This window comes from Micropterus salmoides, unplaced genomic scaffold, assembly GCF_014851395.1.
Source record: "Micropterus salmoides isolate LMB-PRFRI ecotype aquatic unplaced genomic scaffold, ASM1485139v1 Ms_hic_scaffold_15, whole genome shotgun sequence".
NCBI classification, from domain to species: domain Eukaryota; kingdom Metazoa; phylum Chordata; class Actinopteri; order Centrarchiformes; family Centrarchidae; genus Micropterus; species Micropterus salmoides.
The window spans coordinates 6,938,433-6,956,688 of NW_024040596.1; the positions used below are offsets into that span (position 1 = coordinate 6,938,433).

At 39.5% G+C, this 18,256-nt stretch overlaps 1 protein-coding gene across 3 annotated transcripts in view; it reads right to left on the minus strand.

The window, feature by feature from the left end:
- The window catches only part of pard3bb (par-3 family cell polarity regulator beta b), a 225,099-nt gene extending 207,929 nt beyond the window's left edge, over positions 1–17,170 (minus strand). For all 3 annotated transcript variants that reach the window (XM_038720152.1, XM_038720151.1, XM_038720153.1), the window contains exons 1-2: positions 16,087–17,170; positions 776–877 (exon numbers count right to left, since the gene is read on the minus strand). In XM_038720152.1, coding sequence (XP_038576080.1) covers positions 776–877; positions 16,087–16,203 — 219 coding nt within the window. In that variant the 5' untranslated portion in view covers positions 16,204–17,170. The remainder of the gene's footprint in view (positions 1–775; positions 878–16,086) is intronic.
- Between the last annotated feature and the right edge of the window lie 1,086 nt (positions 17,171–18,256).

Below are 18,256 nucleotides of genomic sequence, written 5' to 3' on the forward strand. Positions count from 1 at the left end.
GTTCAAAAAGCCCCTAATCTAGGCCATTTATCACATTCTAATAATGCCGGAATCCATGAGACGGTGTGAAAAAACTAGACTTTCCAAAAATGAAAAATGACACATTCCTCGGGGGAAAAATAAGAATAAACGGGGAATATATGGATTGAGTTTGCAGAGTCTCCAAAAGTGAATTGCTAATGACACTGCCTAACGCTGAAGGCAAGTTAAAACCTTTTCCCTTTGAATTTTGCTTGCGAGGCAATATTCTATCCAAGGGAGTGGCTTGTAGCCCAGTGCAGCTCAATGCTCTAGAGTCTGAACACACACATCCAGACACACAAAATTCAAGACACAGATACCCGCTCAAACGTTCATCCAACCACATGCACCCTCAAAAGGATTATATTCATTATATGAGAGGTATCCAATAGGCTTGGGTGGTATCTGTATTTTTAATACCTTCCTGACAGTTCACGGGTATACGGTATATGTATTTGTGTAAAAAGTCACAAACCAAAAACAATGTAAAAGCTGAGCAGTTAGTGATAGAAGTCATGTATCCAACTGTCGAGCCTACAGTGCAGTGGGTCTAATATGCAGTAAGCCTACTTATAAGTATAAATGTTACATGGCTGTTTGTGGTCAGCTTATAGTCACATAAAACCACTGAGTTCCTCATTCACAAAGTCTGTTTCTACATTGAAGGAAGTGAAAATAAATTAAGTAAAACTATCTCACCAGTAAAAGCAGGAGCAAACATGAAACATCACACTCCACCCAAACAGGTTCTCACCTTGTCCTTGTCTTCCACCAGATCGCTGAGTATATCATCGGGGTCCAGAATCCCTCCGTCACAGTATTCAACATGGTGAGTCCGAACCAGGAAATCTCCTTCCTATCAAACAGGACACAACAAATATAAATCAACGTGTGAATAACAACCACCTGCTAATCACTCCCCCCCATTACACTTTTAGCATATGCACCAAGCGGGAAGCTTCCGGTCAGCGATCTGATGCGAACGCGGAAGTCCCTGAAACCTGCATTCTATCGAACGGCCAGCAGGGGGCGACTCTTCTGGTTGCAAAAATAGGTCTGGCTCCATTAGAAATAATGCTAAAATGACCCTACTTCTCAGCTGAATAATTACCTCAGTAAACACTTTCATAATGACTTTATGGTCTCAGTCGCCAGTTTCATGTCTTCTTCAATACAAAATGATGTTGATTTATTAAATAATGGTCGCATTTATTTTAAAATAGACCATAAAATAAAGAGTATGTTTTAAGGCGGGTTTATCTATGATTGACAAGTTATTACCATGGCGACCTGTCAATCAGGCTAGAGCCGTCTCGTACCCTCGGCACTGTGTAAATTTAACCAGCGCCGTTGAAAAAGCTTATTATTAGGAGTTGGCTGTTCACTTTCTCTGGTGAGTACATTTAGTTTTAAGACTGTTGTTCGCTACACAAAGTTATCAGCCCTGTTAAAATGAAAGTTAAGGGGAGTTACAGATGCACCTAGCTAAGCAAGCTAGCTAGCGCCACACACGGCCGTCAGCTCCGCCGTATCGTCACTTCTGGGCACTTCCTGGTTGCAAAAACTCGACATGGCGGCGCCCTATCGGCCAAACTCAAGGCTTCAAAACGGCAGGTGACGTCACGATGACTACGTCCACTTCTTATATACAGTCTATGTATATGTATATGTGTCAAACCCTCGCCTATCACCATCTAAATAAGTGAAGTCATAAGTACAGAGGACTCAATATTAAAATAAAAAGATGACGGTTGATGGTGCAACAAAACAGTCACTGTAATTTCATAAAAATAATCAACATAATCAATATAACATTTTGTCAATCTGAAACTCCCCTCACCGACCTGACTTTGTATTTATCTTGCAGCTTAAACTCTAGATAAAACAGTATAGCGTCTTGCTGTCTTAATGTGATGTATTTCTAACAAAAGGAAGACACTGGAATAATGTTATAACACAGGGAGGGTTCATCAAAACACAAAATGGAGAAAGGCAGGTTCTCATCAATGGTTTTAATGTTTTAAATTTGTATTCACCCCTATGGTGAAACAATCACATGGATTCTTTTCCTAGTAGTACAATAATTTGAGTAAACGTAAATTATGCTATGGAAACTTAGCGACCTATAATAAAACTATATTTTTTATTTCATGAGGACTTTTAAAAAGGGACTCACAGCAAAAGGTCTCCATTACTGGTCAACAACTCCTTCCCTCTGCTTCTTATTTATACACCTCCCTCTGTTCAACTCCTACCATTTCTGCCCTCTTCTTTGTTTCATTCCTCCTTACATCTTCCACATCTTTCCCCAGGTGCCTTGTACAGATTACAACTCCAGCCTGGCCCATTCGCTTTCCCTCCTCACTCTCCTTCTCCGCCGTGTTGGGTCCGTGATTAATGACATCGACACTGCACTGGACAGCTGACTACATAGAGCTGGTTGTTGAACAACATATTGAGACAACACACACGTTCAAAACGCACAAGCACACAAGCACATACAAAACCACAAACAGCCTGAAGCTTGGTATGAAAGAAAACATTACAGGGTGCTGCTCCATTAAATCACTCTTTCAGGGTCAGGTGTTTGTCACTGCTTTTTCAAAAACTCCCATCAGGAAGAGGGTAAGACAGAGCACTGCCAGTCTCAATGTCAATACCAGTCCTTACAGTAAACTCAGCTCTGCATCAAAACCCTCTTTATGAATCACTTATCCACTCGCAATTTCTAAATAATTTAATAATGTAAACGCGTTTATTTGTACATTTATACCAATTTATCTTTTCTGGTCAGTTCTAAAGACAAATCAACAAGCCAGGTCCCAAAGTTTGAAGCTGCTTGGCTGTGTAAACTTTAGGTGTCTTAAAAGTAGTTTTGGACATGCAACTTAACTGTGTTCATTAAGGCTAGGTCGACAAATAAAGTGTAATAACAAGTTCTTTTCCCCCAAAAGTCAAGTTTGGTTACACTTACTGCGCAGTGGTTCTGCTTTGTAAATATGTCTCGTCTAGTGTTCGACTTACTTAATAAACATGTAATAAAAATTAAACATTGTTGTGTTTGCTTACTTTAGATAAAGTATTTATCCCAAGTTAAATTTAGTCCAAAAAAACTTTTTTCCCCCTATTATTTCACAAAACAAGACATCTCAGTGGCTTTTCAACCATCAATGTTGAACAAGACTCTGACACTGTGGCTGTTTGCACTGTTAAATTGTCTCTCCCTCTTCCTCCCTCCCTCCCTCCCTCCCTGCTGGAATTCATTGTATGACTCCATTGTAACACTGACTTGGCTGACACCCAGGCCAGATGTATGAGGGAGAGAGATTTTCAAACACTGCATTTACATTGTTTTATTTACTCTTTTGAAAAAGTGTTTATCTTCCTTGAGCACTATCAATCAGGGTGTTGGGGCATATTAACTCTGGGACAACACATGTGAATGGTTTTATGATTACTAGGAAAAATGTCAGTGCTAAAGTGTCATATAAATTTTTGTGTATCTTTTCTGCCGTCAGCTTTGCACATAACATCTCACATCTTGAGACCAGTGTTTTTAATGACAGCCAGGGGTTCAGAATAAGTTCCAATAGTTTTAAATTGGGCCCATACTGGTTTATAGGCAAGCCCTCAATCCATCATCCCGACACGAGCAGTGAGTCACTGCACTGCAACGACTACGGCTTGACAAAAATACATGATAAACTCTACCATGTTTTACATTTTTAAAAGCTAACAAGACTACAGAGAAGCACAAAGAGTTACATTTTCATTGGCTCGCTTAAAGAAAAACATTACATTCCAGTGAGTGAACACACAAGCAAGAAAAATTTTTTTATATCAACAAAGCCCACTATGGTCATCACGTCCACATCCACAGCCCTAGAGGAGCCAACTTTTTCTCTTCTCTTCAATTTTTTATTTTTTTTTATAATGCTACTGCATTCGTGCGGGAAAAAAATGTGTCACCTGACAAAGATCTACTGATTCTAATTAATAACCATATTAGTCATTTATCAAGCAAAAACTCATTTATCTGTTTAAGTGATGGCGTGTTGTCACTCAGACAGAAGTGTCTTTTATGTTAATGCTCCTTACAACTTCATTCAAGCATGACATTTATGGAAAGAGCCGCATGTTTGCGCGATATTTGGCCCCCGTGAGAGAGAACGATCAGCAGAGAGTGAGTGACAGACCAAGGGAGAACAACGGTGAGTTAAAAATGTTATGACAGTAAGGAAGAAGAGTGTTTTTTGTTCTCTCTCAGGCTGCATCACTGATTTATATTTAAAACTTACTTTACCATCGAAGCCTAACTTATGACTGTTGTGAGCACGAGGGACAATCCCCGTCACTACTCACAGTGAATCCATTAATGTATTTTGTCATCAGTCTCATCATGTAAAGGTAATAGAGAACAAACTCTGTCTGTATTATAATATCCAACAGTGCACACAAACACTGAATAACACTCTTGTTCAATGCTCACATGCTGTATGTAAAAGATTTTGAATATTCATTTTTTCATCCATGTGGTTGGCAGAAATACTTTAAAGACTGTTGGTCAGATTATTACTGTGAGAAGAATCTCCTTAACAACTTCAAATTGGCTCTTTCACAGTGTTTCCTGGTTTATTAAACTCATTTTATGTATAAGACATAATGACACAAATTTTTAGGTAGGGCCCAATCAAATTTGTTTCCTGTTTTTCTAAGTGACCAGGGTTCTTATTCAGACATGAGACCGAAATGTTAATTGCAATCAGATTAACGTAAAGGCTCACCAGGCTGCAGCCTCTGCTGCTCTCTGTGACGCACACACACACACACGCACACACACTGCGCCCTGCAGAGAGAGATGCCGTTCCGTCACTGAAGTTCAGTTAGCTCCAAACTACTCGAGCTGCCGACAGCTACGCTCGTTATGTGCAATAAAACCTTCGCGGGTAAAAAGACAATACTTATCAGTACACCTGTCTGTAAGGTAAACATGTAGAAAGGGTTCATTTTAAACTGCTCTGTCCTCAGTCTGTCATCCTGTATGTTATATACAAGCACAGCTAACGTTAGCTTGGCAATTAGCCAAATGTTACAAACAAGCTAAATAGAAAGCTGTCTGTCTGTGGCATAGACTGGTCTATGCACATTGCTGAAAACTTAGCTACTGGCTGGGACAAACCAGCCGCTCCCTCCTTCCACCAGGTAACCTTACCTGCAGGCCGTGAATAACAGCAGAGACAAGGAGGAGGAGGAGGAGGAGGAGGGACGGATACAGACTGATTTCTAAATGTCATTCACTATTGTGATGTCAGATATTGACTTTACATAGTGACTTTGCTGTTTGCTCTAGAAAGAATATTTAGCTGTATTTAAAATATTACATTTTAATCCTGTAATTAATTTTAAAACAACCAGGCAGCTATGCACACAAGATTCTGTTTATTTATCGCAAATTATATGTCATCTCAATATATAACAACGTAATCGCACATGAATATTTTCCTCATATCGTGCAGGCCTACCTCATGCATGTTGGGTCTGGTCCTAAATAACTGTCACAAAATAATAGTAAAGTATCGATAGTGGTATTGATAGACAATCGGATCATTAAGTAGTCTCAATAAGGGTATTAATATCAATAAAGATTAACGATCCCCATCCCTAGTAGAGAGTGCAGGTTTTGGACCAGACCCTGGAGCTTCCTTCCACTAACTACTACGTGATAACAATGTGACAACCTCCAACAGCTTAATTTCATTGGTGACCTGCTGTTGTTTTAAGGTTAACAACCTCCTTTGATCTCATGTTACAGTAAGCAAGCCTTACAGCTTAGAATGCGCTAAGAGATAAGAACTGTGAGCGTCCCGATCTAATCTGATATTCAGGGGAAGTGCATGGATAATGTGTTACATATCTTTTGTGAGCTGCAGAAACTCTGTGCCTCCAAGTCTTTTAGTTTACAAACCTAGAGGGACACTCAGATATTGAAAGACTAAAGATAAGACTTGTAAACACACTGATCTAATCTGAAAATGGGGGGGATTAGCACTTAATACAGTGTTTTGCCTGATACTATTGCAGATAATCCTGGGCAATTTGACTCTCAGGACATGATCTTGAAATTATTATTATGTTTTAGTAAAATTCCACCAGAGTTAAAGCACTATGTAGATTATTCAGTGATGTCAGGTATGTTTAACCCCCCACCTTTCCTGCATTCTTTATCTTTATCTAACAGTAAGCCTCTCTAGTCTGCCAGCTGACTCAAGAGTTTGATATGCATTCTGCAAAAAATGTGGACTTGGATACACCGCAAAACACTTTAAGCAAACTCTGGAGCTCGTGCGGTCTACACAAAATGTGAAAGGAATCCGGTCCACACACTTGCAGCTGATTACTGCAACAGGTTGAGTCTGTGGCAGCTCTCGTCAATACCACCAGAAAAAAATAAAACATTTCCAATATTTAGGTGCTAGGCCAATAATATAAAGTATTATTGCTAGAAAGTATTATTTGGTAGAGGCAGTGACATCTGATGCAGCACCTATTTCTGGAAAAATAACTAAATCTGTGTTAAATTTCCCCTTGACCCATCTTGTGATTCTGCAGTAACAAAGTCTTCTGTGAAAAGCAAAGAAAATTGCTGGTGGAAATGCCATGGTAACCGTTACTCACCATGTTAACATTTCAGTATTCACATTTCTCTTCTAATTACTTAAAGTTAGGTTTATCTTGACGGTTCAAATATAATATAATGTGATATAATATTAATATTTACCAGCCAGGGTAAGCTGCATAACAAGGATATTCATTCTTACATATTAATGGTTTAGCATGGCAAGCTTGTCAGGCTGATTTGGAAAATGCCATTACACCCTACATACCTGAACAGAATAATATTACAACAGAATAGAATAGAAAAGAATCGTATTAGACTAGAAAAGAATAGCTTTCAGGCTGGATCAACACATTCACTTTTTGAGTGCAGAGGAGGCGGCACATGTCTCCTCCCTGCCTCTCCCTCCCTCTCAGACATAATTGCCTGGGCTGTGGCACAGGGCCAGGATGTTTTACTATTTTATCAGCGTGTCTGGCAACGCCTCATCAGCATTCCTGCACTGGATAATGAAAACTACAGCACACACCCATATAGGCAGGAACCCTTTCATACACATCCACCTTACAATCTATATGTGCAAGTGTAAGCATATACATGCGCAAACACACCCTATATTTAAGAGCCACCTCTTACCCAAATTTCACTTAAAAAAATTTATATATACACACTGATGTGTTGATGTGACTGTCCAGTTTGATATATTCAGAACACAGAATACTAAACCAGAAACCGCAAAGGCAGGAATCCATAAACACACAACCACACGCTTGTGTGGTTGGTCAAAGGTAATTAAGAAGTCTGTCAACAAGCTGATAACTTCCTGACAACTCCCCAGGAAAAACAACCTCCGCTTTCCTCTCTCCCTCCTCTTTCTACGGCCATGCTTCCTCTTCGCCATGCTATGCCAGATAAGTCCCTTAAAACATTCATCAACTTTGTTCTGATTTTTTTTCAGAAGGTTTGTTCATTTCCTCTCTGCTACCGCTCTACAAGAACCTTCTGTATTGTTTTTTTTACTTTGATGCAACTTTTGTTCTCCTTTTCACCTACCGCAATTTCTGCTTTGCCTCCATGTTCATCCATCAACAGTGATGGCTCCATGCTATAGTTGGCAGCAAGCTGTGTTTGCTGCTTGGTTTTATAACTATGTACTTAGTTCCCTGATGTACTGAGTGAGGCGAAAGACAAACTAACAATCACACATTTGCTGAGTGACAGGGTACTGACTGACAGATCTGTGAAGATCACCCCCCAAACTTCAACAAATATCTGAAAGGGACTCTTTCTTGGCCTTGGGTTGCTCGATTACCAAAATGACCAAGATGACCAAAATCATAATCACAATTAGTTTGGTCAATATTGCTTATTACTAATTGACTTGGGAAGGATCATGCATTTATTGAACTGTTAAAAATAAATCATTTTATATTATTATATATGCATTATAGGCATGCAGTGATTACAGGATTTCACTATTAACCGCATTTTAAAATGTCACGGTTAATTAATCGTAAAGGCTCCGCAACACCGAGTGTTTCTGTTGCTGAACGAAACTGTGGCAACTTCCACAAAACGAAAATAAAGTTACAGGAGCGGCTCGCGCGCACGCCGCAGTCAAATCAGTTGAACTTTAGCGCAGAGTAGCTTCCATGCAGTGCAAATCGCGTCTTTTCTGAAAGGGCCTTTATGGAAGACAGAACGTAGTCCTCTCAAGACCTTCAGTCACTGGACATTTAACGTTACATCCTGTTGCCTCCTCCGGTCTGTGTTGAGAAAATGTTGCCAGGTGTAAAACACTAACATACATCAGGCACTTATTGATTTTCAGGACTACCAATTATTTGCATTTCAGTTAACACTGCACTCAATTTCTTTCATCATTTTCTACCATACAACATATGTATGGATGAGATGGATGTATGGGATAAAAGTTAATATTCCTCTTATATTAATAACACTTACATATTATAGAAATATAATTGTTAATGTAATTAAATATAAAAAATCAACTTAAGTCATAACTAGTGTTGTGAAATTAATTAATGCATAATAATCGTAATAATCATGAAACTGTGATTATTTCTCTGACAATAATCGTACCAACAAAATCTGTAATCGTTAGATAATTTTTCCAACATTTTAAATTTAAGAGGATGACAGCAATGCAGTGTTTCACTAGGTTGAGTGCTTGGGAGGGCAGACAGGTGAACTACTGAGCTGATGACAACTCGTTCCGTAACAATAGGGCTGTACGTAACGATTATTTTTCAAGTCGATTAATCTAACGATTAATCTAATTTTGTGTATTCTAAAGAAAAAATAGTTGCCCATTACTCGATTAACATACCAATTTATCCAAAATAAATATCAAAAACGTCTAATCAATAATATTTCATTCAATCATCCTCATGAGGCACATTAGAATGACAATAATAGCATTAAAATAATCACATTTTCACATCACTTGTGTTGTGATAATAATAATAATAATAATAATAACAGACATTAATTAGGCCTACTTTACTTAAAACTTTTCTGACATGGATTTATGTCAATATTGAATAATGCAGTATGATAATCAAATCTATTTCTGCATCAGTGTGGGGCAAAGAAAACAACTGAAAGGATTCACAAACTACAGACAGTCACGGATCGTCTGTTATGATAGACTCAGCTCATTCGCTCATACGTGGCCGTTATATAAACAGAAAATATGAAACGGCCGAACATTAGATGACACATATTATGTTACCATGACAGCAGGGGGTCAGAAATTACTTTTACACAAGAAGGCGATGAAGAACGGAGTAGCACGTTGAGTGTCTGTCTAAAATACTCTTGTAGCTGGAGCTTGTCTGGGGAAATCCCTCTATCACTAACACCAGATGCAGCAACGCAAGTAATGCGAGTCGACGCATTTACGTAATCGATTATATCGACAAATGCAGCACAATCATTTTTGTATTTCGAATATTTTGTTTTCATAATTGTTCAAAGCCAAAATTGTGATTTAAAACAAAATACGATTAATCGCCCAGCCCTATTACTTAGACGAGACTTTTCAATACAGTAGCATAAAAAAAGTCTGGTGTATCCCACACACAAAGACATCAGCGCTCTCTATTTGCCTTTATCCCTTTGGTTCCACACTGAGTAAAAGAAAGAGTTATACAAACTCTAATAATAAGGCTGTGATCAATGTGAAAGACATTTTAAAAAATCTATGCAACTAAAACACAAAACAACTCAACTTAAGACAAAACATCAATCAGTGAAACATCGCTTTAATGCCAAAGTGTTAGCGTCTCTTAAGCACCATGGTGGGAAAACTAACAGAGCAGCTGATAAATGGGACTGCCAGTGACAGTTAGCTACAGAGTACACATGCAGGAAAACACAAGATTAAAAAATGTTGCTAATACAAGCAGCATACTTTCTGAGTAGGATGCAGCAACTAGGGAGGAGGGGAAGAGAGAAAGCGAGCTGTCTCTGTGACAATTTAAAAACATGATTTGCCAAGCACTGGGAGGGAGGATTAGGGACTGGACTGCTCTACAACACACATATCCTGGCTTTCTAATCCTGGAACACATTAACAGCCATAATTACACCGCTACAAAAGATTAGTGTTGCAGGGAAATGACTGAGTGATGGGAGCAGAGCGAGAAAGATACAGAGAGAAACAAATACAAAAGGGAAAAGAGGGAATGAGATGAAGCAATTAAGGAAAATATGTATTCTCCATCCCAGATAGGAAGAACGAAAGGGGGGAGAAAGACATTCAGGAGGAGGGGGTCAAAGGACGTGAAAGGGGAGTATGAACATAAACAGAAGGAGCAAACTTAAAATGTCTAAACAAACAAGGAGAAGAGAAAGAGGCCAAAGCTATGGAAAAAGTGGGAATGACAGCAGAAGGAGAAATAAAAACAGAAATTACAAAGGGGAATGTAAAGAAGTGCTGACAAAGGTGTGGGAGAGAGTAGGAGGAGAGAAAGGACGGAAGAGCAGGCCAAAACACATACAGGAAAGTATTTCAACACGAGACCTAATCGATAGAGGAGGAGGTGCTTCATTACACACATCGCAGCAGTAGCAAAACACACCTGGAGCACTCACTCGGTCTCTCAGTGATCGTCACAGAAAATGTTGCTGCTCTTGTGCGTGCCCTACTGAAACTAAAATTCATTTTTTCTAAGTCCTTCATGTTTGTTTTGACCTGTGTACTTATTAAGTAAAAGCTGTTATTACCAACACGAAGAAATGTAAATTCTATTTATTTTTCTGCAGTGACAGAGTCTCCTAGAGAGCCCTTCTGGATAACACTTTTCTTTTTTAATAAGTGTTATCCAGGGGGGCATGAATTTTTGATTCAAACTAATAATGTTGGTACAGGCGAATTGATTTAAGTTCTTTATTTGTCACATGCACAACAATTACTTTGAAGCAGTAGCTAGCAATGAAACCCTCAAAATTCCTGCTGGGTTGGTATAATGTCTGCTGTAATATCACTTAAAGTTAAGCGATGCTTAGTTATTCGAGCAATCCCCACGCGACTCTGCGTCCCTGTACTCATGGTCAAAAATTTACAACCGCCTAATGCGGGAAAGATAAACTGTGCTCACCGGCCAGGACCAGGTTTACCAGCTGAGACTACTGTGACCCTCACTCCCCACTGTACCTATAGTGAAGGCAGCAAATCAAAGCAGCTTGAATTTCTAATCGTGACTCAGAGGTTAGCTATATTACATTTTAAAAGTTGTTTGCTTGTCATCTTGCTGACAGACCTGACAAAGCATAACATCATCATGTCGGAACATATGACATTTATTCCCCATGTCATACAGGCACTGAATGCAAAATGATTGCATTTTTATTGTGTTTTCTTGTAGGTTATACCTCATTTCCACCTGCTGCTGGTGTTTTCAGCTCATGGCACTATTGTTGTTGTATGTTTAATGGTGGTATTGTGTTGTATTCTTAACTGAATTCTTGATGTATGACAACTGTGGTGTCATGGTTGTATTTCTGTTTTTGGAGAAGTCAAAGACAGATTTTCCACTACAGCGGACAATAAAGTCTCATCAGTTTGATCCATTAATTGCAACTAAATCACAGAAAAATGTTTGTTTTGGGTTCAAACAGCTGTAGTAATGGCGGGTGTAGTAATGGCGGGTTGTGTTTTTTCGTGTTATAGAGTTGTTGACTCAAACAGTCCAGCAGTCAAACTCACAAGATAAACGCAAAGCAAGTTTTACATTTTTATTGTGTGTGAAACAGGAATTACAAAGGGCCCTGAATATGTGTCTCTATTGATGGTCAAAGGCATGAAGTTTGGAGGTTGGAAGCTGGAGTTTTCCAGCGCAGACACGGAGTCTGACAGCAATTGCTCAAGGCTGGTTCACTCTGACTACCAGCTCCATACAGCTGGTCCTACTACACTGAACATATGACATTTATTCCCCATATCATACAGGCACTGAATGTATCAATATATCATCATGCATTGCGCTGATAGAAAAAAAAAACAGTCCACCAACTGATTGTCCAGCAGCAATGACCGAAAGTGTCCAAAAGTGTTGCTTTCATTTTGCGGGTGAGCTCACTATATAGTCCTCTACATACAACTCACTAGATAGGGAGTAGGGAGTAGGGAATGAGTGGTGTTTTTGGACACAGCCAAGGACATGTTGATGAGGTGCAGGAACAGTTTGAGATAAAGTGCAACAATGACTTTGATTGATAGTGTTTTTTTACTGAAAAAGTTTTTAATAGTGGTTGTAAATCTGATGTTATCTAATTATGAACTTCACTTTAAAGATAATGATGAGTTTGCATACTAAAAACTTAAGGTAATTATTTTTAGTCATATAATACTGGATGCAGTTTTATGGCCAGTAAAAAAAAAACTTTATGGCTGGTAAAATTTCAGTTTACCCGCCACTGGCAGATGAGCCAAAAAGTTTTTTTTGGAACCTGTCGGTACTCCATGTCCTGACATAAATCACAAGGTAACGTACTGAGTAATGTGGTTACAGCCTGATCAATTGCTGTCACCACAACTGGACCCAAAAAAGCAACACAGTTACCGCTAGGCAAACCTTTTTCACAGCTGACACTTTGACTTCTCATATCACAAAAAGCACAGGTGAAACAAACGGCATTAATGATGGCTCAGTTGCATCTGGTGTCCCAGTCAGCCATGTCAGTGAACCAAAATGCACAATAACCGGACCCTGGAACTAGCTCACCTCAATGGAATGCATTCGTTTTTAGTGTTATCAACTACACTTGTGCTTTTCCTGCCACGACATACCAAAATGTGAAAAAGCAGGTCGTCATAGGTCAGTCAACAGCTGCCAATGGAAACACCTGCACAGAAACTCAAAGCTTAAACACTGTTCCCACAAATGTTCAAAACCGGTTTTGTACCCTCATTACTGTTTATATCTCCTTACACAAAAAGTGAGAATAATTGAAATTTAAACACTTAAACATTGCTGCTGATTATACCCAGTTGCCCGTCCAGTTAGTTTAGAGAGTTAAAAATTATAAACGTAACTATTCACCTCTACTTCTAGGCAGAGTAACCTCATAATGAACAGGAGGTGAAGGAGGAAGTCTTCAAAGAGGAAGAAGAGTTCAAATGGAAGGTATGCAAGGGTTCCCACTATGTGGAGAGCCATGTGGAGGGTAAAGAGGTGATGCACTTGTGAGAAGGGAAAGGATGATAAATAAGATGAAGGGGGTGCAAAAAAGGTAGAGGGAGAAAGAAAAAAAGAGGAGGGTGGGAAAAAAATGAGCGCATCTGCAAGTGCTGTCTCAGTGTGTGTCTCACATAAACACAAACACACGGCTTCAACAGCTCCCCCTCAATCACAACTGAGGCCATCTATCTATATGACTGCTGTGCTCTTTGAATAATGGAGCCAATATGAAGCGAGTCACTGAGAAGATTTGGTCGTCTGATGGGGGTCAAAGGGTTCATGCCCTGTGAGCAGTGCAGGGAATCAACAGCAGTCATAAAGGAATCACAAGAAGGAATGATTTGCATGTTTCGCTTACAACTAAAGTGGGAACGACTCGGGCCTGCTTCTGTCTGGACCATCACAATTCATATCAGATATGCTTTTAATTTTTTATGCAGCAATTATGGAGAACTGGACCTCCATGACTCTATCTAATTTCCCAAGACTTTCCCAAGGCTGTGAAAATCATATGGCCCTTTCATGACGTAAAAATGACAGAGCTTTCGATTATTCTTTTATGACTTCAGGGAAAACCACAAATGTTATGAAAGTGCTGTTTCATAAAAAGTTATCTCGCCTCTTCTCTAAGTCTGTCAGCTCATAAAAATCCTGAACCCTTATTACAAAACTACTACTGAGAATGAATAATGCAACTGATGGCTCAAAGGTCAAACAGCCTCAAAAAGAGTTAAAATTACACTTGTTCATGCTTTCTTTCATGTTCTTGGGCAAAATGGACTATGGTGGTATGGTATCAATGCAAATGAAACGTTATTATACAGCTACAATGACTGCACTGTTGCACAGTGGCACTGTGGCACTATGGCCACTCAAACAAATGAGCAGCATTTACATAAAAAAGCTTCCATCATAACGGCCCTACAAGGTGAAAACATTTTAAAATGTACCTGCCATAGTGTCAGTAGAGAGTTACTTTCCAGTCATAGTACTTTTTTAATGGCACGCATCAAAAACTGGAATTTAAACATTCATAACAAGTACTGTAAAACTTCAATTAAAAGTCTAGTCCCAATTACACCCTTTTACTGGCCTGGTGCACACTAGGGCTGAACGATTTAGGGGAAAAAATCTAATTGCGATTTTTCTGCCAGATATTGCAATTAAAATTCGATTTGCGATTTTTTATTTATTGAAGTTCTGCTAAAGTTCAGTATTCACTGCCAGTCTATTTTTAACAGAAGCTATGTCATGCAGCACAGAGCAGATGAACCAGGCATGAAGTCAGACACAGAGTGGTATAGAGAATCTGGTCTATTTCCAAAATAAAACACCCTTTGCAGGCTCCTGATCATACATCAACAATAAACACAGTTAAAACAGACAAAAGAAACAGTTTAACTATGTGGTGTCCTTAAACATGGCAGAAGCACAAAAATCAAGGACAACTGAACAAGTCAGCAAAATCAGACAGGTAAAACGCTCTTATTCTACAATGCTCCATGTGGATATGTAACTTTAGCCTGCCGGGAGCGGAACGGGCTCACAGAGAGCCGTTATCCAAAGTTGAAGCACACAAAATTACAAATTAACAACATGTTAACAACGTGTAGGCTAAACGCTCCACTGCCGAAACACTTCCGTGTGAGTTGACGCTGGAAAAAACCATGGCACAGCTGCCGCCTGTGTTGGTTCGCCTGACCCCATTATCCAACACGTTATCCTCTTAGTTTTGTTTGATTTTAGAAAATGTACACGCCCTGTGCCCGCTCCGATTGGTGAGTAGGACCGTAACAGGAGGTGCATGGTGCTTGAGATTGGTGAGCAGATCTGTCACACAAGGATGACAACGGAATGAATTTCTAACTGCAGGACTGTTTAAAATTAACCTATATTTTAATCGCCGTCTTCACAATTAGGTAATCACGTTCTTTCAAATTGCAATGTCAATTTGAAAACGATTAATCGTTCAGCCCTAGTGCATACCAGTCACCCCTCCCGATTTTTACCCGGTTCTCCTGCATTTTACCATCTTCTTTCGGTATCCATCCTGGTAAGCGGCTTAGATCGGACATACAAATATGAATATTTACACTTTGTAAGAGCAGTTAGATTCGCCACAATTCAATCATTCAATTCATCTTAGGGAAACAATTCAGACTTGAAAAAAAAACAAAAAAACTTTTATACAAGTAATATTAAGACTGGTTGAAATAAACAATTTGACAGTAGCCTAATTCTTCTCTTTGCTGAGCAAGAGTTTTGCGCAAAGATAGTAAAATCTCTGTCCCATAAGCCGCATTTCATATAGAGTTCACTGTTTGAAACAACAAATTAAAGGCCATGCTCTTAATTTAAGTTTTACGGTATTGCATGGTACCAAAAACCCAGTACCTGGTACCACCTGGTCGTAGGTGGGTACACGTGCCATCTCTTCTGAAAATGTTCTTATTTGTTTTGCAAAAACCAACATCTTTGGGAAAACAACAATCTGCAAACGTCGGCATGCTGGTCTGCATTTTAGGGCTGTGTGACATCTAAAACTATCCACTACTGTACTGCACTCAGCAAATAATTGATTGCTCAAAATAATAAACAATAAAACACAGTTGCCTGGATTTGGAGCAGCTACGCCAAAACATACAGTTCATACAGTGTCACAACATTGCATATTCTCCCTTGAGGCTAATTGTGAGTGCTACTTGAAAAAGGGAGGTGCACTTCAAAACTTAGGGACGGTACCTGTTCCAGGAGTTTTCTGTATCTCTGCGTGGCTTGCTGGATGAGGTCTCTCACAGTCCACCCCTCTTTGCAGGGCACCACCACACCTGTCTGCCCAAATGTCACAGTCACCTTCATTGTAGCACTCTCCACTTCATTCACAAGACGCAGGCCTTCTCGGGATGTGGGTGATGAACAGTGGTGATGATAACACAGAACTGTAACCGCAGAATGTCCCAAAGCAACTTCTTCAAAAGTCACAGTGCTCCTTCGTAGCTCCTTATAAGACTGTCAAATGTCTTTAAGGTCTGTCCGTGCCATTCCTAACGACCACAACTCACGGTGATGATAAGTAAAGTTAATCCGACTCTCTCATACTATGTTCATCAGGGTTATCGCTCCCTTTCTCACACCTTCACAACAGGTAACATCTTAACAAGTGTTGACGCTACTCAGCTGCTCCATGTAAAAACGTTAAAAACACTGCGGTCTTTCCATGATGGAGATGAGTGTTCGCTGGCAAACGAGAACTGTGTGTCATGCCATTTCTTTCTGGGAGCAAACTGACGCTAACTCTTGTTAACTTCCCTTGACAGAGGCTAGCCGCCTCTCAGCTAGCTCCACTTGGCTAAAGATGATTAGCTTGATACTGTAACCTGGCCCGGCACGAGACAACAAGCCAAGGATGAAAGCTGTGTCCCACACGCATTACATATCCTCGAGCCCCTCTTTACTACATCGGATGATTTGTTACTTCTTGTTTTGACAGATGAACAAAAAGTTTACCCAAACTTTCCCATCAGAGTTAGCGAGCGGAGTCGCTACGCCGGCTAACATTAGCAACCTTAGCTGAACTTTTGAGGGAGGGATGCAGTCGCTCGGGCATCACTCCATAACTTTTTCCTCTCGCAAGTTTCCTTCTTCCCGGCGGCCAGGAGCATCCACTTAATCACCGACACGCACAGTAAGGCAACGTGTCCGTTAATTTTCACACTACAAAGACAAAGGCGAAGTGAAACTGTTAACTGACCACAGACGGCACTGTGTGTTGGAAAAGTTTTGAGATTCCTTCACTGCCGTCCGCTCCTGGCCAGTTCCTGACCAGCTCCTCCGCAGCCTGTTACTGTCACTTTCTTAAAGGGGAAGCATTCAAATTGTTGCCAGAGTTGAAGAGAGGAAAGATAATGCTCAACTCATATTAATGGGACCACATTCTCACTTACAGCGACTGCTTCAACAGCAAGATATGGTGTGCAGGGAAAACAAAAGCACGGGTGAGAAGGGACACTAGTAATACCAGAGAGATCTGAATTCATCTTTTGGGAAAACATTTTACGTATTAAAAGTAACAGTCCTGCACTCAAAATGATTAAAGCTGCATTCATTCATTTTTTTTTTTTTTTTTTTTTTGGGCCACTTGGAATAATAACAACAACAACATGAATGCATTATTACCATATACAGTTGTATGACTGTGTTAGCATACAATTACCAATTTACACATGTGGCAGACACACAGCAACATTAGCACTCACTCACCTGATAAATGTAAAATTCACTCTCATTTTTGGCTCCGTTGAGGTCTCCAAAACAACGCGTTAAAATATGCTAAAATGCTCTGTAGAACTGAGGAGAGCAACATAGTTGGGTGCAAATTTTCTCTGTGGGTTTGTCACTACCAGAGACCCCTTTCAAATAACACTCAGCACTCATTTTTAGCCTGCTCAAATGTAGAAAGTAAAAGTACTACTTTTGACTAATGATGGCACTATAGACCTTTTTCACAGAGAACATTTGGACATGTCACAGTAGGAAAATCACAGGTGTAAATAATAAAATGAATGATGGCTGAGTTCCATTTAGCTGCTTCAGGTTCAGGATCCTTGTATTGTGCATGCTGGCTCTCTGTCACACCGTCATGGTTTACTGGCACACTAGAAGAGAGCCATCATTTTAGTTTATTTAATGCTTTTTGTTTATTAAATGTTTTTGTGTATTTGTTTTGTTTTTTCCTTATTGTATGTCACTTATAAAAAGGCAAAACATATTATTCATAGAAAATAAAATACAAAATACATAAAAAGACGTCAGTCTGGCAGAAATATTATATAATATTATTATAAATATTATTAATAGTAAATGTAGTAGATGTTTTACCTTTGTAAACTCTATATTCGACATGCATGCATTG